The sequence below is a fragment of the Barbus barbus genome (assembly GCF_936440315.1).
Source record: "Barbus barbus genome assembly, chromosome: 16".
NCBI classification, from domain to species: domain Eukaryota; kingdom Metazoa; phylum Chordata; class Actinopteri; order Cypriniformes; family Cyprinidae; genus Barbus; species Barbus barbus.
The window spans coordinates 25,592,156-25,615,099 of NC_136744.1; the positions used below are offsets into that span (position 1 = coordinate 25,592,156).

Below are 22,944 nucleotides of genomic sequence, written 5' to 3' on the forward strand. Positions count from 1 at the left end.
TAATCCCTTAAATCCCTTGTAATGTATCTCTTAAAACTCATCTTTGATAATCAAAATTATATATTTAAACTTTTTTTCCCATGAAAGTTATTTCTTAATTTCTTACAATGCCTTGAATAAAACTCTTCACCCTTACCTCACTGAGTATACGTGAAACCATAAATATGCTAATTAGTCCCCGCCTCCACCTAATCACAGAAGCTCAGACCTGCTCCACTTTCACTCAATTATAATCACTAAAAAGCTGTCACTCATCTTCAGAAAATTATCACAAAGTTCCGTTATAATAAGATCGTTAATGAATCTCTTATTTACTCATGATTGTCAACACTTGAACTGAACTGCGTCAGGCCTGAAACAAAAACTCCAGCGTTTTGAGCTGTGAGTGGATTCTGACTGGCAACAGCATTCAAGAAATCAACAAATGTGTCTGTGTAAATAGAAACCTTGGTCAGACTTTATTTTAAGGTCCAATTCTCACTATTAACAAACCATTAACTATGACTTTTGCCTAATTTGCCTAATTCTGCCTAACTCCTAATTTGAGTCAACTTCAAATTTTAAGGCAAACAGCTTCAGCAGATTTTTGAGTTTACTCAACTTCTTGTTTTAAGTTTATACAACAAAAAGTTGAGAAATTTCCTAAAACTCAAAATTCTGCTGAAGCTGGTTGCCTTAAAATTTTAAGTTGGCTCAGAGTCCACAACAAAGTAATGCATAAAAATGTATGTCCTCTACCTCATACTCAAACTAACAACATATTCTATATATAAACCCCAATTCTTTATTCACTCCCCTGGCTTCCAGTTTCTTTTAGAGTTGATTTTAAAATTTTATTGTTTGTTTTTAAAGCTCTCAATGGCCTTGCTCCACTGTATGTAACTGAGATGCTGGCTTTTCGTCAGCCAAACAGGGTTCTTAGGTCAACAAATCAACTAGTACAACAAATCAACAAGTACTGAGGTCACGGTACAAACACTGGGGTGATCGGGCTTTTTCTGTAGCTGGACCCAGACTCTGGAATAAGCTTTCCCCTGATTTGCACACCATTACTGACCTGGGTCTTTTTAAAGCTAAGCTTAAAACTCCTTTATTTAGACTGGCTTTTAATATCTAGCAATGTTGTGACATTTTTGTGTATTTTATGTATTTTTTGTTGCTGGTTTTATATTTTTTGCTCTCTTTTCATTGGAAAGCACTTTGGTTCACCTTGAGTGTTGTAAAGGGCTGTACAAATAAAGATTGATTGATTGATTGATTGATATTACACATAACCAAACGAATGAAGATGTGCAGCTGCCGCTTCCTTCAGCATCTCTTAACAGCCTTTAAAAGTATCATAAAATCCTCAGCTGATTGTATTCGTTCCAACAGCTCTCACGTTACTCTGCGTTAAGTGTGACATCCTGAGGCCTGACAATTTTACGCTTAAGTTTATTGGCTGTAGTAAAAGACAAGTGAAAGCCTCCTGCCCTTGTCATCTTTAGCGAAGGATCATCGCGTCCGTGTAAATGTTGTAGAAGTTTTTTATTAGTCAAAATATGAATTAATCAAGTATAATTAATGTGAATTTAGCCATTTATGTATCAAGTTATTCTTCCATTATAATCGTATATATATATATATATATATATATATATATATATATATATATATATATATATATATATATATATATATATATGCCTGTGTGTGTCAGAGGCCTGCATAGATGGAATGTGCAGACCCTCGAGATAAGAAATATCTGTAAAAATATAAAGGGGGTCTCTTTCCTTACTATAACACGTCTTGGAGTCCCTTCTCTCTAGGGAGGAATCAAATTGTATGTATAAGAAAAACACAGCCAAAAAAGGTAAAACGCATATGTATGAAATGTATTGAACACGCCTAGAGGGAAAACTATTTAAAGAGGACACAGAAAACATTCTGGAGATCTTTTCTGCAGAAAACTTCTCGGCTTTATTCTCATTTTGTAATAAAGTCTATTTTCTGGCATCAAAACCCCAAGACTTTGAGAGTGATTCTTCATAGAAAAGGCAGAAGCCACCACAATGTCTGCGTAACTTACAGCCTCGTTTGCTCTCAGTGTCATCATGACACCTGCATTCTGAGCCACTTACGAAATGTGAGCCCATCATGTGCTGACACGATCGGAGGGAAGGGTTATGGGTCTCCTCCGGTGGGTTAGGGCATCATGACATAAATTGCATCTCTAGAGCATGTTCAACAGCTTCAGTTCATACTGTTGCTCTCACCTGAATAGAATCTTAAGTCCTTGAATTATGGATCTGTGAGGAAAGTCATAAGAGTAGCTGAATTCACACTGTAATTTACCCACAAATACACTCGTGAACAGACTTAAAGCCAAGGGCAATTGAAACAGGAGCTATTGCTTGAGTCTGACCCACTGCTATAGAAACGTGCAGGGAAATTTATCTAAAACTAAATGTTTTGTTGTTTTTATAGCTAAGAACACATGTGATAGTATGCTTTTAAAAATTATACATCTGTGACCATGCATCAGTTTAATTCTATATTAATGCACAAAGCTGCTACATTGCTTGGTAAACTGTAAAAAGCTTAAAATGAGCTACAATAATTAGTGGATGTCTTTTGATTTTAAGCATGAATATGTAATAATTTACTGAGCGTTAAAGTGATTTGAACTCAAGAACACTCCTTACTATCTGAGATAAAAATCACCATGACAGACAGTCTCAGATTATTTTTCATTTTACATGCCTCATGTAAAACCATTTATCGAAATATTAGAAAATATTAAAAACTTAAATGAAAAAAAAAATGGAATTGTTTTTTTATATTTTCAATCATTCTGGTTAGTTGTTCTAAACCTGCAGCTGCACAAATTAAACTTCTGCAATTAACTCAGCCTGAACCACTTAAACACCAATTTCAACCTAATCTATTTTATTTTTTGTAAACTTCAAACGAAAAATTATTCTAACCAACAGTAATGCCAACATTGGGAAATGTATACCTTTTTGCATACTAAATTCTGAATGGTCTCATCTTTGTTGCATATAACCACTGAAAGCCATGTTTACACTGCACAGTAAATGTTTCATATTGATTCTTATGACAACAAGACACTTACTGAGTGTCATGACAACAGAATTTCATTTATACAGAACTAAACCATAAAACCTAAAATGACCTAAAAACGTAACAGCAATTTAACAACAACAAAATTTCATAACAGCCATTTTACTGATTTACAAACAATAAATAGATGTGTATCTCCTGAAGTATATACCAGTTAATTTTGTAACATGGTGCAAGCATACCATTTGAACAGGGAGAAATAAACCATGATAATACCAGCCATCATGTAACTTCTAATCCAATCACAAAAATCACTACAAAAGATTAAAAAATAATAATAATACTGGAGAATGCTGATGCTTTGCCAAACCAAACACAGATAGCCTTCAATTCTCTATAATACTCATCAACAGAAAACTGTTGGTGTACATCACATCAGTGACATCTAGGTCATTGATTTTTCTGAAACCCAGACTATGTCACTGGCACAAACAAGCAAACAAAAAAAAATGACTGATAATAATCTCCGGTCCCTATAGAAAAGGTCATCGTGTGTTAAGTGGGTAGCATAAGCTCACAAATGTGTCCTGAATGTCACTGCACATCTGAAGGTCTTATTTGCTATAAACCTAACACACGCACTTTTCTTGATATTTCAAGTTAACACACCATAAACGCAAGCTGCATAAAGTGAAAGTTTGTTTTCATGACATTCTTCATCTCTTAATTCAGAATTCAATGTAAAGATAGCAATATAAAGACTAATTCTGAGATGAAAAATCGATTCCATGGCAGAAACAAAAAATAACAATTGTGAGATGTGTCAAAGAAAAGTCAAGAGATGTAAACTCATACTTCTGAAAAAAAAAATTAAGTCAGAACTGCAAGATATAAATTCTGAATTACGAGATGCAAATTTAGAATTCTGAGAAAAAGTCAGAATTATGAGATATAATCTCAGAATTTCAAAAAAGAAAGACAAAATTCTGCACGGCTAAAGAAAAACTCAATTCAAAACTGTTTAGCGATTAGTAACTGAATACATTCCAATAACTGAACAAACTCAAGTAAAAGGAATTTCATATTTTTAATTCTTAAATCTGTCATGAATCAGGTCCATGGACTTCCATTCGCTCGCCACCAGAGGACACTCTTCCATCACATTGCACAGACTGTTTCACATTTACCCCGGACTACATTTCCCAGCAGCCATTTCACTAATCACACGCTCACACCTGAGAACACAATCACACACCCTACATAAACTATGGACTTCCTTGCACAGATCGCCGAGTATTGTTTAGCATTTATCACAGTCATTGCTGATAGCTACTTTACGGAGCCTTTCCTAGTTTCTATATCTTAGTCTTGCCAAGCCTGTTTACCTGTGTTTTGATTATTGCTTTTGTGTTTTTAGATTGCCCTATCGTCTTGCCTTTTGGACTCTGTTTGCCCCTGTTTGGATTATTGCTCGTGTACTCAGATTACCCCTATTGTCAAGCCCTTTGGATATTGTTTGCCGATCGACGACCCACACATGCTCTCGGAATACTTGTGTCTTGCCCTCAACATATCTGTCTGCTGATGTTTGACCATGTTTTTGAATAAAAGCTTGCAAATGGATCCCTACGCTTCACGTCTCGTTGGCTCCGTTACAAAATCAAATCAAGACTGTGATAGTCATATAAGCAATCAACCTTTAAAATAGTCAAATAGTGTGTGACTAATTAAAAGTTGGATTTTGTACAGGCCACAAGTAGGCCGTTATCTAATGATGCGTGTCCTATACTGTGGCGTTCTTGTGAGAAACTGAATTGCTGCAAGAAGATTCAGTGCTTTTTTTCTCCCTTTCTCAATTACTACTAAAGATGAATATTTCAGCAGATGGAGCCACAGAAGTCCAGTGAAACTCTGTCAATGAGATCTTCTGAAGAAGAAAAAGTCTGTTCTACTTCATGTGGATCCAAGACGAAAGATGTCAGAACCTTTCACATGCATTAATTCCTACAAGCCCAAATGTTCATGACAGATCAACTCATCAGATACTGCGCGGGTCCAGTTGTCTCTCTCTATCCTGTCTCACGTCTCTCCTTTCTCTCTCTCCCTCCCTCGCTCCAATCTATTTCCCATTTAAAGTGTCCTGGAATCTTCTTGCAAATGTCAATTAATAGACAAATAGATTTCATCTCCTCTGCCGCACTCCTGCAGTCATGGTGAATGAATCTGACCTTTCTATCCTCTCCATGGTGATATTGTTTGATATGTTTTTTATTTAATTTTTGGGGGGATTTGCGGGGATGTGTTGCTTCTGGTTGTCCTTTCAGAATTTTACAGAACAAAAACAAAAATGTATTTCCCAGGCACCATGGTACAAAATTAATACTTGTCAAGAGTCAAATAAGTCAGAATTGGTTAGTTTAGTATCAGCAGTGGCTGATAACTTTATCAGGGACTGAAACAATACATGGTTTACATCAAATTACTGGAATAACACTATTAAAAGCTAATAATAAGAGACACAAATAAATATAAATAGTAACATGACATTTTTTTTGCTATATTTTCTGAAACTTTACTTAAGTGTAAATATTATAACAAGATGTTACCTCTAACAAATCAAAATATGTATTCTTGTTTTTGTGCCAGATATCATTTTATGAGGCAGAGGCTGATTATCTCATATTTCTCATATTTGAGTGTTGCCAGAAATTGCATTATCACCAACATTCAAAAAATAAAAGCAAAATAGTTCAACTGTCAAAGGGAAATAAATATAATCCTTTTTTTTCTTTTTTTAAAATGTGAATTGTAGAAATTGTGAGTGTGTCAATGATATTTATTTTATTAAAAAAAGTAGTTTTATCCAAGTTAATTTTTAGACCCTTGAAGTGCCCTTGTACAGAACTTCAAAGAGAGAGGCTTGATGAATTGTTTGGGCATGACATTAATAATAAGATTTTTTTTCTAAATGAAATACTAATAGAGAACATTGAGGACATTACAGCCACTGTGTGTGCCGTACTTGAGCCTGGAGCATGTGTTGCTGCTCTTTAATTCAGTCTTCATTCTTCGTCTGTTCACTGATAAGAGCTACTTTACAAACCCCTCGCACACTCACATATTCTAGAATGACTACTGACTCACACCTAAACAAAGCTGCTCTGTAGAAATGAGCAACTGAACTTTAAAGTGAACCTGTTGATCTGAAAACACACAGAAAAATGTCGGAATAATATGATCATTAGAATATCCTTATTCTGTGGACTCTTTAGATTTACCTTGAACCAAAAAAAACATGAACATGTTTACTGCAAACAGTATCAACTATTTACTCTAATGCACTCAGTGTTTCCTCACCTGTTCTGACACCTTGACCTCAGTTACTATAAGAAAGAAAGAACAGCTGAGCAACTCAATTTCATTTCCGATGCTTCTTTACCTTTCCTTTGCTTGGTTCACCTTGGTCTTTCTCATTATTGTCATGTACGAACTAGAAATGCTTACATTTTGCTTTGTTAATTTTTTACCCTTGTCCTGACTCTTTCATTATAATAACCATAAAATCGCATCATATGTAAAATCCATTAAGCCTTCATGTTTTACAATCCTGAGTGGCATCTCAATCAGCAGAAGTCTGAGTCACTCACAATGCTCTTGTTGAAATGATTGACATCGATTTACCTTTTTTTGCTGTTCATGTTTGTCCTTGGGAGCAATAATGTAATTTGCTTATAGAGGCAGCCTTTGAACAAAATGCTGAAATTCTGTAGCTTTTCTACTGTGGCTATAATATAGAGCCAACTGGTGAGACTTCAATAAGAAATCAAACACTGCTGGAAACCTCAAGGATGTTCTTGAAAATAAAACAGGCCAGTGAATTATATTAGTACGGCATGTTAAGGTTCAAGAGTTTCTCTAATGCAGACCTTTCAATGAAAGCTAATGTTATTTAACCTCAGAACAACATTCATATCATTTGAAAAAGATTCTTCTTACAAAGATACAAAATAACACGAAGCAGCTCTGATAAGCGACCTCCTCACAATCCCGATGGATTTTATTTACAAGTCTTTGACGTGACATTCCCATTGAACTGCACCATAAACCATAAAGTGCCCTGGAGGTTAACTGAGGTTAAATCTCTTGCTCAAGGCCGCATGGTCATAGCTAATGAATAAATGTTTCACTGAAACCAACCAACAATGATCTGGTTACCAGTCCTGAGACTTAACCGCCACACCAATCACAGGCCATGAACCACTATATGTTCATCAAACAGAAGATCTACAAATATCATTCCAAAGAACCAAACATCAGATGTCCATCAGACTGTTAAGACGACGCATTAAGAAACTTTTCCATTGGTTTCATTCACTGCACAACTAATAATAACGCATTAAGAGCATTGCAGACCTCAGTGTGGTTATCGTACATTTAAAAGCCTGGTTTTTGTGAGAGTGCACTTACTGCTCAGCAGAAAGAAAATGAATTCCATTTAGAATTTAGATTTTTAAGTCTATAGCGTAACAAGGCTATCACTATTTAAATAAGTCATATATTACCGTAAAATAAGCCCAGAGTTTACAGTGAAATAACGGCAAGAAAATACCTTAGTATTGAGGATGCATGTCCAGTTCACAAACTACATTTTTTAATGCATGCATGTCATGGATCAGAATCATTTCATGAACAACTATTTTTATTAGGATCTTTTTTCCTTCCAAAAGATTTAAAAACTCAAGAGTCAGTTAAATCAATTACAAGTTCTTATTACCGCCTGTAATAGTTCAATATATTATTTTCCACAAAATATAAGCGAAAATGACATTTTAACTGAAATACTATATTGTAGGTCTATAGCCCTACTTAAATTAATCAGAACTGCATAGCATTGGGAAATGTATATCGATAGCCTAGCCAGCCCTAATTCACTTACACTAATTTTGTAATATCAGTAATCACTAAATAAGGCTTCTCGTTTTTAGTTTGTGGCATTTGACTCGATTAAAGTGTGGAGACGGCAAATCAAATCAGCTCAGTGTAATTGAACAATTTCTTTAAAGAAAACATCTGATAAATGCTTTGCAATGTCACACTTCATTCCAGCCCACGAGGGAATAATATCCATTTAATATTGACCACTTTAAGAGGACATTATAAACATGCTGCTGGCAGAAACATCCAATGCAGGGCTATATCTAGGATGGGGTATAGTCAATCATAATCACTTCAATAAAATGCATCATACATAACTGTAGGAAGATTTTGAACTGTAAACAGAGGGGCGAAAGATCAGAATGAATTATGATTATGATATTGCTTCGATTCATTAAATAAATTATTTGGATGCACATGTCTGAGCACTATAAAGCTTGTCATTTTAATAAAGAATCAATTTCAGTTTTAATTAGTTTCTCTCTTTTCCTCCTCGATCCCACCATTTATTGATTAACTATTAACAAATCACACAAACGCTTCCAGCATGATCAATGCACATACCAACACACAATCATTTTTGCTTAGATGGAACAGCAGCTACGCTAATTATGTCTCCATTTGTTTCTCTGTTTCTAGGAATTACAGAAGCTTCAGTCTGGATCCAACCCTTAAATGATCTGAGATGACCGAACACCTGAGGAAAGATAATGCCAACCCCTCAGAGGATGCCAACGCTCAGACAACATACAGAATTACCTAATTTTGCCATAAGTTAAATATATTAAGATTCTGCAACATATAAATATATTGTGGAAACTTAAATTCCTGTAGAGCTGCTTTGCAACGGTTTGTATCATAAAAAGCGCTATACAAACAAACTTGAACTTGAACTATACTGAAGAGAGGGGTCCAGCACAGAACCGTGCAAATAAAATAGCTCAAGTTCATCTCAAACAAACTCTCACAAGTGTCATGAAGGAAGCATGGATCCCAAAGCAAAATAATCAAGAGCTCTTTCAGAACAACACATTGAAAGCAATATAACAAGCACATCATGTACACTGCAACATATAGCATGGAGTGCTTTTCGTTTTCCACTGAATTTCTCTCCCGGATCTGATGCCAATGGATTGAGTTTTGCATATCTATCCATGCTCATGTCTTTCAATCAGTGCGGCCATACAGGAGCCACAGCGCCACCAAATGAACATGTGAGGAACTACACACATACAATAAGACATTAATGAGCACAAATCACACAGCCAGAAATGTAAATATCAAATATGTATGTCATGTATGATTTATTAATTCAGAGCTGTGAGAAAGCAAATTAAATGTTTTCCGATTCACACATGCATACATACAATGAGGTCAACAGTTGAGGACGAGTGAAAAAAGAAAGAAAAACATTGTCAAATCATGCAAAAAAAATAAGATCTTAACCTAGTATATACAATTTTTGTTTTAAACCTTGCTGAGCTTTTCTGGGGGTGTTTGATGGGAAATTGCTTTTGAGGTTCCAATTATATTTCAAATTAGGAATAATGAAAAATCCCTGCAGTTTAAAGAAGAGCAGGAGGATGGAATGACACTCAGAAAACTGTAAATGAAGAAGCACAGCAGGACAGCGGCGTGATAACTGTGTGCTTATCCACATGAAATTTAATTTACATTCATTTGTCTGTTTTAATCTATTTTTAAACAACTTGATTATTATGCTGCTGATGTCTTTGTCTTGACTTGCTTGATTAAGTATTAAAAAGAAATCTGCTTTTTTTGCATATCAATATAAATAATGAAAGCTTCAGAAAAGAATTAAAGTAATTGTTTTTCTGTCCTGTTTGCTTGCACATAAACAATCTTGCGTTCTCATTATGCTTTATGCAGAACATCTCAAAAACAGAACATTGTCTTTTGTCCAGTCTCTAATTATAAGAGCCGTTTGGGGAAAGTGTTTTTTTTTTGTTGCTCATGTGAGAGATGGTTTATGGATAATAACAAACTTTTATGAGAGAGATGAAAACACAAAGCAACCATTAGGGAGACGTGTAAGTCAGTGAAGAATTTGAAGCTTTCAGCAAAGCTAAATTTATCCATATTATCACAGGAGAGAGTGCTCGTATAACTTTTAAAGCATAAGAGAACAATCAAGTGTTCTGTCGCTTGAACATTTTATGCTTCACAGACATTTCTAGTCCATTAGACTTTTTACACACATTACGTTCTGAGATTTGAGACATTTGGGGTAAATGAAAAGTAGCTTTAAAATGCTATTAGAATTAACTTGTCAGCAGCATAAAATCAGTCTGATATGTTTAACACTTCATATTATTATGAATTCTGTATATTTAATGTCATACATACAGGTGCAAGAGCTGCACATTTATAGGTATTTTAGTTGGAAGCAATGATTTAAAGTTTAAGATGTCTTAATGATGGATTTGTTCATTACAAACATGCAGTTTTTGGCTTCACAAGACCTTCATTGATGCACTGGAATTAGGTGGATTATTGTGATGTTTTTATCAGCTGTTTTGGACTCTCATTCTGACGGCACCCATTCACTGCAGAGGATCTATTGGTGAGCAAGTGATGCAATGCTAAATTTCTCCAAATCTGTTCTGATGAAGAAACAAACTCATCTGCAACTTGGATGGCCTGAGATTGAGTAAAGTTTCAGCAAATTTTCCTTTTTGGGTGAACTATTCCTTTAATGACTGCTCATTGCTAATTCGTTTTTTTCATAAAGAATTATATGTAATACATAAAGTATTTTCTCTCATAACATGTTTTTATGTAGAGATGTGATTTTTACGTCACTTACATTTTTTTCAAATGTAAGTGATGTAAAAAAGAGGAAGGAAGGAAGGAAGGAAGGAAGGAAGAAAGAAAGAAAGAAAGAAAGAAAGAAAGAAAGAAAGAAAGAAAGAAAGAAAGAAAGAAAGAAAGAAAGAAAGAAAGAAAGAAAGAAAGAAAGAAAGAAAGAAAGAAAGCATTCATTGTAAAACTTTACATTTATTTGAAAAACATTGAACATGTTCTTGGGAACTTTTCTTATTTTCAAACAATTAAAGTTCTTAAGTAAACATACTAATATAATGAATATAATTTAAATGCATTGTTTTTACAGATTTTTATCAGCCAAAATTAATTTTAAATATTCATACAAATAAAATAAATTACTCTTTTTTTTAAAGGTACAGCAATGTGAATATTTTTGACAGTGATAAGGTAAACATAAATGTTAAAAATAAATCTAACTATAATTTACTTTGGAATCAAAGTGCATTTTTAGAATTAAAAACAAAAACAAAAAAAGTTGCATCAGAAGTGGAGTCATTATGAGACATCAGTAACTCACATTGTAAGTATTTTGACAGCACAGATGAACTGCTTTATCATATCATAATTTACAGTACCTATATATTTAGTAAATTATTAGTTGTTGACAGCCAACTGCGACAGCCTTTCTTATCTGGAGTCTTAAGTTCTGAAAGTTACAGCATGTTTTCATAATACAATTAACTCTTTTATCTCAAAAGATTAAGAAAAATATCCCAATAAATATATAATAAAGCTATTTTCCAAATTAAGACATCAGAAATGTTTATGTATATATATATATATATATATATATATATATATATATATATACACACACACACACATGTATGTGTGTGTGTGTGTGTGTGTGTGAAATGATCTGCACTGCTTTAAAACAACAGTCAGAAATATCCGACCAGTGAAGAGAGAGGTGGACAGATGTCAGTCCTTCAGTATTTGTTCTAAAGTTGAAAGAAGGTTCCTGAGTCCGTACATGTAGCTCTCATCCGGACTGTCGCTGGTAAATACATGAGCAAAATCGATCATCTTCACCTCCACTGTCTCCTCCTGTCCAAATTGCTTCTTATCCCCCATTCCGATTTCCTCAACTTGCTCTTCTACACTTCCTCCATGTTTTCCGTTGGCATTCCTCTCATGCTGAACGTTGTGGCAGTACGGATGACTGTGTATTAAACTGCTCTGAAAGCTCAAAGCCTTGCTCTGTGGCTCCCCCTGCTGATGTTCTGTTCCTGGATCAGCTGGCGTGTGTTTGGATTTATTGATTGTGTGTGGAGACCCTTCATACACCAGCAGCAGAGAGCTGGCATAGAAATGCAGCTGAGTCTGGTTCTCAAACCAGCGGAGAATGCTTCGGATTTTGGAGACAATCAGAGAAACTGCATGCCTCCGTAATTCTCGACCATTGTGGAAGAATCTGCTCAGGCCTAAGGGAATAAAAATTCACAGATTAATTTTTGTGACTTCATGATCAGTGTGAACCGCATTATTATAAACATAGTTCACATTATTACCAATTCTAATCATGTGTAAAATAATCAATCCATCCATCCATCTTTCTTTCTTTCCTAGATATCACAATTGAAAATTAAAAATATATAATAATAATAATAATAATAATAATAATAATAACTATTATTATTATTATTATTATTATTAGTTTGCTTTTCAAGCCTGAAATTTTTTTTAAATAATGATTACATTTAAAATAAATAAAATGAAATAAAAAATAATAATAAAATGGTTAGATCCCTGTGCATAATAATAATAATAATTTTATTATTATTATTATTATTTGTTTGATTGTTTCAAAGCCTGGAAATCACAGTTAAAAACACATAAAAACAAGAACTTTAATAATAATAATAATAAATATGGAGCAAATACATTTTTTGAGCTTTATATATAATAAAGTTGGAGTCACACCATTTTTTAAAGTGTCCTTTCCGAGACTGCGTCCATAGAACTGGTCATGAGTGATGTAACTGTCTGAGTCGATCTGGTACACCTGAGGTGAGAAGATGAGAAAGAAGATCAGAGGAGATCCATCACAAACAATTAAGAGAAACATGAAAGAAGTTCCATTTCAAAACAACAGGCCTGCCTTTAAGTCTTGAAATGAGCTTTAGCTAAATACACCACACAGACAAATATTAAGTAAAACAGTCAATTCTTGATTGTGCCTATGAGGCCTTAAAATACTATCTATATAGGCATCTCACTAGGTTTAGAACAGCGCTGGAGAGACTGGCATGAATTCAGACTTAAAACTGTGATGAGCCTGACTGAATGCATCCTTCCACACTACAAAACAAATGAAACAAGCTGAAATAACACGGAAAGCAAGAGCAACAGAGAGAGAGAGGGGAGAGGAAGGAGAGGGTGACAGCAGCTGGCAAATATTTCCCAGCCTTGAGACACTGAAACCAATTAGGTGCAAAGAAATAAGAACACGCAGAAAGCAGAGAGAGAAGATGATTTACTGAGAGGCTGGAGGATGGAAACATTGAACAGAGGAAAAGAGATGGAGGCGTCACACTTAGTGGAACTTATAAGGCTGCAAAAAACGTCAATAGTAAAATGCAACATCATTTCTTTATCCTAATAATTTGATTGCCTTACAAAGTCAGGGATGTTTCATGGGTCTATTTGTCTCTCTTTACTCTTTACAATACAGAACATGTTTGATTAAAGCTGTGTGGAGCGGGATTTCACGGTGGGCGGAGCTAACCAGTGTGACACCATTGACAAAATGTCCTTTCAGCTGTAATTTATCATTGATAATATTTATCATGGTTGGTTTCAGATTAACAGGGCACAGATGTTAAAGCTGGCAACACCTACTGGCCGTTAGAAACGTTGTGATTGACCAGGTCGGGGGTTTTCAAAGCTTTTGATGCCAACGGCCCTCAAATATGACGATCCCATTGCGAGAGCCCCCTTCGAAATTATAAATGCAGAAATATACACTCACTGGCCACTTTAGTACACCTTGCTAGTACCGGGTTGGACCCCCTTTTGCCTTCAGAACTGCCTTAATTCTTCATGGCATAGACTCAACAAGGTGTTGGAAACATTCCTCAGAGATTTTGGTCCATATTGACATGATAGCATCACGCAGTTGCTGCAGATTTGTCGGCTGCACATCCATGATGCAAATCTCCCGTTCCACCACATCCCAAAGGTGCTCTATTGGATTGAGATCTGGTGACTGTGGAGGACACTTGAGTAAAGTAAACTCATTGTCATGTTCAAGAAACCAGTCTGAGATGATTTGAGCTTTGTGACATGGTGCATTATCCTACTGGAAGTAGCCATCAGAAGATGGGTACACTGTAGTCATAAAGGGATGGACATGGTCAGCAACAATACTCAGGTAGGCTGTGGTGTTTAAACAATAATCAATTGGTACTAAGGGGCCCAAAGTGTGCCAAGAAAATATCCCCCATACCATTACACCACCACCACCAGCCTGAACCGTTGAGACAAGGCAGGATGGATCCATGCTTTCATGTGCTTTACGTCAAATTCTGACCCTACCATCTGAATGTCGCAGCAGAAATCGAGACTCATCAGACCAGGCAACGTTTTTCCAATCTTCTGTTATCCAATTTTGGTGAGCCTGTGCGAATTGTAGCCTCCGTTTCCTGTTCTTAGCTGACAGGAGCTGCACCCGGTGTGGTCTTCTGCTGCTGTAGCCCATCTGCTTCAGGGTTCGACGTGTTGTGCGTTCAGAGATGGTATTCTGCATACCTTGGTTGTAACAAGCGTTTATTTGAGTTACTGTTGCCTTTTATAGTATTTAATAGTGTACAGTATTTATTCATATCTAGAATTAGCTTTTTTATATTTTCTATTTTAATTTTAGTTTAAGTTTTAGTCATTTTGTTATGTGTTTTTGTTATTTGTATTAGTTTTAGAATTAGTATACATTTTATATTTATATTTACAGTATATATTTTATATTTTACTTCACCTTCAACTTATTTAATTTAGTTGGCAAGCAACATCCTTTTTTTTCAACTTTTTTTTTCAAGTTTTTCATCTAATATTTATGTTGTTTCACTTCAGCTACACATCAATTAACGAAAATGTTTTTTAACCACATTTTAACAGATATTTCCACAGACCCTTTCCTCAAAGAAAAAAAAAACAAAAAAGTCGTCAACTATAATTCAGTGAATGAGCATAAAATGTCACTGTTTGTATCATGATAAATGCATCAGAACCAGACGATCTTTAAACTCAATGACTGAATTAATTGTATCGATCTCTTCTCATGTGATCTTCTTCACAGCCAGTGCAGCACAATAAGGTGTAGAAAGCAAAAGCAGAGGAGTGTGTGCACTGACCGCTGGTTTAATCACAATCTTATAATCAAATGTCTTATCAGTATTCCTCAGAGGTAATTAACCAAGTGTCCGGATAAGCTCTGAATATTGATCAAGCCTTACAAGACAGCAGACGGGGATTTCTGTTGTGCAGCACTGACACAAAACCTTAGAGCCCTCCCTTGGGTGATCTGAAGCTTAATATTGTGTTTATGAAGCCTCACAGATTGTAATAAGAAAATCAGATACTGAGAGGAGGATACAGAGATAAAACAGCAGAAAAACAGGAGACCCTGCATTAGGATAAGGAAAGTTAATAAATCACACACACACACACACACGCTGTCTCACCCTCATGCCCAATAACAGGAACCCGATCTCTTCCATCAGAGGATACTTGTTAATCTGCTCTTCACGTTTTTCTTTTGACGCAAACGGGTCATAACTTCTCCTCCCGATCTTCACATCCATGACGCAGGGCCGTAAGAACCTCCTCGTCACATCCTCCAGTTTCAGATACAGCTCTGAGACATAGTAGAGTTCTGAGAGTACTTTCACACTAGAGTTTTTGTGGACGCAAATGACAGAATTACAGCCATTTTTTGGAACATTTTTATGCACGTTTATGCCTTGCAAACAATTGGTTTTCTGTAAAGTACACTGTTGTTATTTATATGGCAAAAATGTTATCTAAATTGCAAAAATGACAGTGATAGTCTTGATGCCATCATGCTGAAAACTACATACTGTAATGTTTTAAATATTTTATCTGTCAGCAAAAAGTGTGTGAAATGGAAAATTATGTATGAATTGTGTATGAAACGTTAATGAAAAACATCACATTTTCTCTCTAAAAGAAGATAAAAAATGATATACAGTCTATACATATATATATATATATATACATATATATATATACATATATATATATACTGTATATATGTACTGTATATGTTTTTTTCTCTTCTTTTAGAGAGAAGTCTCTTATGCCTATCAAGGATGCATTTATTTGATCAAAAAATACAATAAAAGCAGTAATATTGTAATAACTGTTCTTTTTTTATTTTAATATATTTCACAATGTAATTTATTCCTGTGATGATAGATCAAAATTTAAAAAAAAAAAAAAAAAATGTACTGCTAAATTTTATGTAAACTGTGATTTTTATTTATTTATTTATTTGCTTGTTTATTTATTTATTTATTTACTTACTAGGATCCTTTGATGAATAGGAAATTCAAAAGAACAACATTTATTTGAAATATAATTTTTGTTTATTTGTTACACTGTTAAGGTCTTTACTGACACTTTTCTATTATTAAGTATTAATTTAGTTTAAAATAATCTTTTATTGTATTGACCCCAACTTTTGAATGATATAATATTTTTTTAAGTAAAAAGTAATTTAATATAAAACATTTCTAAGTATTCCTTTAAGGTTGGGCCAGTGAAAATTTTTGCAGGGCAAGTAAAAATATAAACTACAGGCCTGACTGCATCTTCATTAAAACATCATTAAAAAGCAGTGATGATTTCATCTAAATGCTTCAATCTCACAGAACACTGAAGCTAGAGATGTTTCAGAGGCCAAATGACAGTGTGTCAACAGATAAGCCTCAATGACCAGTCAGTTATTTCTGACAAGTTCTTTCTCAGTGCTGTCAGCTGACACAGTGCTTTATGGTGTGTCATCATTACCAGGATGGTCACACACAAGCACAAGACAGCAGACAGAGTTCGAACAGCAGTTTAAAGTCCAATACTGATAAACTGAACACTCCTTTAAAGTACATATACAGACTAAACAAACACATCACCCACAAAGCGCATGTACTTTGGACACATGGCAACTCCCATAATGAGGCAGAAAATATGATTATATAAGCATCTTTATGAGCTTCCAAAGAACATACCACTGCTGCATGACATCCCACACCGCATACCAAACCATCTATTAATTATTAACTCATTAGTAACCCTCTAAATTCACCAAACACAGATAACACTAACTGGAGCGGATGACCTTCAAACCGGACTGCTAAAGGAACAGTTTTAATGAACTTGATTGCTGAGTTCAACCAGGACTGACACAATACGTCATTAAATCGCATATTTACTTTCTTCATCAATCATCTTGGTCTTATTGTGGATCAAAAGTTTGCCTTTGTAATCTTATCAGAATGAAACAGCACGCTCCACCCCTGTTGAATATCCTGATTTATTCTTAAATGCATAAGATGGAAATAAACTGGTTTGCAGATGTTGTTTCATGTTCACTATCCATATATAATCAATCCTGGGTTTTCTCAGCTAACAGGGAACATTCAGTTAATGTTCTCTCAAGGTTCTCTCAGCGTTATGAACAAACATTCCTCCAATAACGTTAATAGAAAGCTTTAGAAAGCTTCAGGTTTTTAAAACATTAGCACAAAAATATTATTTATACAGAGTTCATGGAAGGTTTTTTTTTTTTTTTTTCTAAAACGTCTTAGTTGGACGTTCCTCTGACATTTTTTAATCGTTACTACTAGTTTCAGAAGTTCAGAGAATATTTTAAAAATAATAATATTCCCATAATGTTTGAAAAATGATAAAACTGAATATTCCCTTAGCATTCACATTGCCAGGGGAAAAAAAAAAGATTGAAAACATTTGAAAAGTCCAAAGTACGTTCCAATAATGTTTTTTTAAACATTTAAAGAAATATATATTTTTTTAAATGCACATTTTGAATGTTCAAAAAATTAATTAGCAAAGCATTCTTAGAACATATTTTTGTTTACTGGGTTGTTGTTTTATCTCACCATGTAATGACTCTCGTGGCATCCATGTGCCATAGAACTTGGGAAGATGTTGTTGCAGATCCAGTAGCCTTTTATCTGTGCAGTCCTTAGCAAATACCTACAAACATGTGAAAAAAAAAAAATATGTTATAGAAATAATGTTTTCGTAACATTCTTAGAACATATTTTTGTTGGGTATACTCTTTCATTTTGACACTCTCAAAGAATAAATTTTTACTGGAAAAAAAGGAGTTAATATTAGTTGAAACAGCGGTTTTGCTTAATTCTTTTGAGGAAATGGAAAGTTCAGAAGAACAGCATTTATTTCAAATAAAAATATTTTGTTTTATAACATTATAAATGTCTTCACTGCCGCTTTTGGTCAATTTAATGCATCCTTACTGAATAAAAGTAGCTAAAGTAATAGTGGTAGTGTAAAGAGTAAAGAAAAGTGTAATTCATTCATTTTAATGGAAATTTACAGTTAAGTTATATTGCACTTTTTGGCTTGCAGGTGTTTTTTTTTTTTCAGGGTGTTATTTTGGTTTAGATGTTTGTCCCTCTGATATTATTTGCGTGCGAAGACTATCGCTGTTTATATTTTGTACTGCTTACAGTGGTGTGGATTCATCTTAGTTACCTGTTTGTAGAAGTTCATCTCTCGTGGGCCTCTCGGAGGAGCTTGTAGCTGTTTCAGGATCGATCCATCAGGATGCTGCAGAACACCTGTGCAATTACAGAGATGCAAACACTGAAAACCTGCATCGACATCATGAAAACATTTCATCATCATGACAACTGGGAGTAGTTTGAGTGTGAAAACTTTTATGGCAGCCAAGAAAACATCTGAAAGAAAAAACTAAGGAGAAAATGAAGCCACATAAATGCATGAGTGTCATTATAAGAATTACATTATAACTAGGATTTAATAAATGACTAAAGAGGTTCACAGGATGGACTTTGTATCAATTTAATGCATCCCTGTTGCATAAAAGCATTAATTTATTTTAAAAAGGGAAAAATCGTACTGAATCGTTCTGTCCATTTCAAAGCTTGATAGTCACTTTGAACTGTCATTGTCTTAGAAATATCCATCAAAACTTCTCCTTTTAAAATCAATGAGTTTGGAACGACATTAGGTAGTTAATACAGAATTTGTGGGTGAACTTTTCCTTTAACACAAGAAAAGACAAAGTGCTGACCGCTGACAATCTGACAGTCCATCAGATAACAGCTCACATCTCATTCATTCAGAAAATCCCCATGACAGAGCCTCAAATGACACATGAGAGTTACTACAACAGAGGAAATGATGTCATCTGACTGTTGGCAGAAACAACTTCATTTGTTATTTTCATCGAAATCACCATGACGATATCCCATGTTAAACAAGTGACAAATCCTCTAACCCTTTAATAAACTATAGGCCTAATTAGCTCTCTTATATGATATATTTCCCAACTCAACCTTGCAAGCCTGTTAGAAAACCCCATGCAAAGTCCTCCACAGTTGACAACTAAACTTGCTCTCAGCAAAATCCCCCAAAAAACACATGGATTATTGTGATTGCACATAGGATAAAGTGTCATACATAGAATTAGGAAAATAATTTAAAGAAAATCTTTTAGGATTTTATTATAGATCACACCGAGATTCCCTTTTTATCCCAACATTATTACAATATAATTCTACAAAAGATTTCAGTGGGAATTTCACTTTATCATGTAGGATGCCTTTTGATTCTTTCTTTCGTATTTCGAACAAAACACAATATAAAATAAAATATATAATATAAACACAACAAATTGTTGCCAAACCAAAGAGAAACCACGTCCCAAAGACGTTATACATTACAAAGTGTCCGAAAAGGAGTGGGATGAAGAAAAAGCTTATTATTTTCCCCACCCCTATACAATTCCATATAATGTTCCAGTATATCTTTTAATATCAGTCCCTATATTATTTTTATATATTCCTCCCAAATTAACTAAACACCAACCACATGGTTTTTATCCAAAACAATCCACATATCCTTTTAATAAAGTAATCATTTTAATTCTCATAGGAGTTTTTGATCCCTTTAGGATTGGTTAACAGATTATGGAAGAAATATGTCCTGTATAAACTGTTCATCCTAATGCAATCTAAACAGTATGATGCACAGAATACTCACTTCAGTCAAACAAGAACTAAAGACTCGGACAGGAATTAAGGTCGCACTTTATTTCAATAGTCCACTTTAGACATTCTACTAACAGTACTTGTTGATTAGTAGTCATTAGGGTATTAGAAGACTGTCTGCTTAATATCTTCTAACACTTTATTTTAATGGGTCCACGACATACAACTGACTTTGAAAATTTGTCCAAGTACGACCTTAAACATAAGGTTTTCTATTAAAAAAAGAAAAGAAAAAAGGAAGATCACATGAAGAGCATCAGAAAAACTGACCAGTGTTATTGATCCCGCATTTATGTCCAGCCACCTGATGAGAGAAGGGCACACATCCATCCAAGACCACCTGCTTTACTGACCCATTCTTATTATTTTCATTTTCCAGTTTTTCCAGGGTTCGAGATGATGAGTCCATGATTTGACCATCTGCAGACATGTTCAGCGACAATGTATCCAAGTTTAACAGAAGCTGGCACAACTTCTGTTAATCATTTTCCATATCTGACAGTTATTCTAAAGGTATAAACATGTTCATTAAAACTCAAAAATGTCTCTTTCTTCTTGTGTTTTTGTTCATTCACTCGCATGTGTGTCCGTAGTTTAAATCTACACTGGAGCGCGTCGCGTAGTTCGTGTTGCTGAATGGTTCGTGACGTAAGCACGCAGTTTACCAATCAAAGTTGGCGTTCGGAAACGTTGTGTTAGTATGGAAGGCCGTTGGGGCCAAAAGTCTTCAAATGGAACGCGTGAAATTTGACCGCGTCAATTGTTTGCGTTAAAGCCCCATTACTTCTGCGTCGAACCTACGCCGTACCTGACGTGCACCTCTCCAAAAATCACAGCAAGCGCTGTGATTGGTCTGCTAGAACCCCTCCCTCTGTATGCACTTGAGTTTTGTGTGTGCGTTTATGAGCACTGTAATGTAGTTTAATGTTACACCTTATTTAAAATAAAACAAAGCAAAGAACAAGTGTCTTATCATTATTATACTACATAGCATTATACATCAGTAGTTGTCCACGACAAACAATGTTGATCTGCCGTGGTACATATCCTTGTGGAGATTGAAAGGATGCCATCTTCTCCTGTTCTGTTGTTGTCCCCTTTTTTTAGTTTAAATAATGATTTAACGTAATGATTTGGTATTTATTTGCTGCCGTCACGGCTAATGCTTCTCCAACGAGCCGCTTCTTCTTCAGCTTTTGCCGTGGTACTGCGGGGTTACAGCAGCAACATGCTCGTGGACACTGCATAGTCCGCATGTGTACTGCACGTCGACGCGGACAACAACGCAGAAGCATAAATGAAAACCGATGCACAGCTTACGGCGTAGGTCCGACGCAGAAGTATAAATTGGGCTCAACGCGGCAATTTTTAATGCGTTCCTTTAGTGCGTGTAGACACGCACATTTTGGCGTCAGTGTTTGCGGCGTTTCTTGTAGACACGTACAGTTTGACCGTGTTAAGGCATTACCCTCTGTTTACTAGGGATGGTTGACGCGAAACTGACTTTTCGACACGGTGTCGAGATGTTTCGAAACACTGCTCCGAAGTGTGATTCGAAACACCCATGTCACGTGACTAAGGCGATTCGAAACATCAGGGCGTGTCACAAGTGTTTCGAGACGTGGCATACCTGCCGATTCTGAGTTTGATTGACAGGGTCGGGAACAAATCACACAGTTGCACATCTGTCTCAACCTAACTCCCACAAACTATAAAAGTGGAGTTAACGCATCTTCACTTCGTGGGTTTTTGTGAGAAGATTTTTTCAAAGGCTGGAGAAATTCTATGTAAAAAAATTAAGTAGACTAAGTCCATCAACAGCAGAATTTGTTTTTATTTTTAAATAAAAATCTTTATATGTAAATTAAAAAAAAAATTAAATAAGACATTGTGGCTTGATGTATTCTATTGTCTATTTTTCATTACCAAAATAACACTTATTTATTCACAAAGAGCTCATTCAGATGTCTGACCGATGTTTCAACACTTTACAAGAACAGAACAATAAAAACAAACATTTGAATTATTTATTATAATTTTATGAAGATGACTGCTTCACCCAGGATTCGAAGGATACAGTGAGCACACTAACCACTCCCCCAAATCACTTGGTGGATCAACTAACACAACATACGTTATAATTCGTCCATTTGCTTAACTGTTTCGTTGTTGACGCTGTTTCAGAGCAATACTTCGTCATAAACCTGTACTGCAAACGGGCTCCAAACGAATCTCTACTGCGCAGACTCGGGCTCGAAACGAATCTCTGAACCTCTCCATGTAAACTTGAGTCATAACAACTTGAGTCTTGAGTCCTAACAAAAAAACTTGGGACTTGAGTCATAACAAAAAAATTAATTACACTTCCAATACAATTTTCCAAAACATGATTTTGGTCATTTAAGATATTTGTTATCACGCTGATATATGTTCAATTGTTCGTTTTTGTGGTAAGTTTGATTTTAGCTAGTAATTTGATGCTATAAAAACAGGGCATGTTGTTATGGTTGATTGGGTCTGCGGGAGTTTGGGCGGGAGTTTGGTTCCGCGGCTCCGCCTCACGACTGTACTGCGCAGACTCTGGCTCCAAACGAATCTCTACTGCGCAGACTCGGGCTCCAAACGAATCTCTGAATCTCTACTACGCAGACTCTGGCTCCAAACGAATCTCTACTGCGCAGACTCGGGCTCCAAACAAATCTCTACTGCGCAGACTCGGGCTCCAAACGAATCTCTGAATCTCTACTGCGCAGACTCTGGCTCCAAACGAATCTCTACTGCGCAGACTCGGGCTCCAAACGAATCT

At 35.3% G+C, this 22,944-nt stretch overlaps 1 protein-coding gene across 1 annotated transcript; it reads right to left on the bottom strand.

Moving 5' to 3' along the window:
• Positions 1-11,766: 11,766 nt before the first annotated feature.
• Positions 11,767-20,623, bottom strand: ipmka (inositol polyphosphate multikinase a; the record flags this gene model as incomplete). The annotated part of the gene is made up of 6 exons (XM_079437095.1): positions 20,409-20,623; positions 18,598-18,683; positions 17,979-18,075; positions 15,525-15,697; positions 12,769-12,850; positions 11,767-12,269 (listed from the first exon to the last, which is right to left on the bottom strand). The coding sequence occupies exons 1-6, from the start codon at positions 20,566-20,568 to the stop codon at positions 11,767-11,769; spliced, it is 1,101 nt and encodes a 366-aa protein (XP_079293221.1). The 5' UTR covers positions 20,569-20,623.
• Between the last annotated feature and the right edge of the window lie 2,321 nt (positions 20,624-22,944).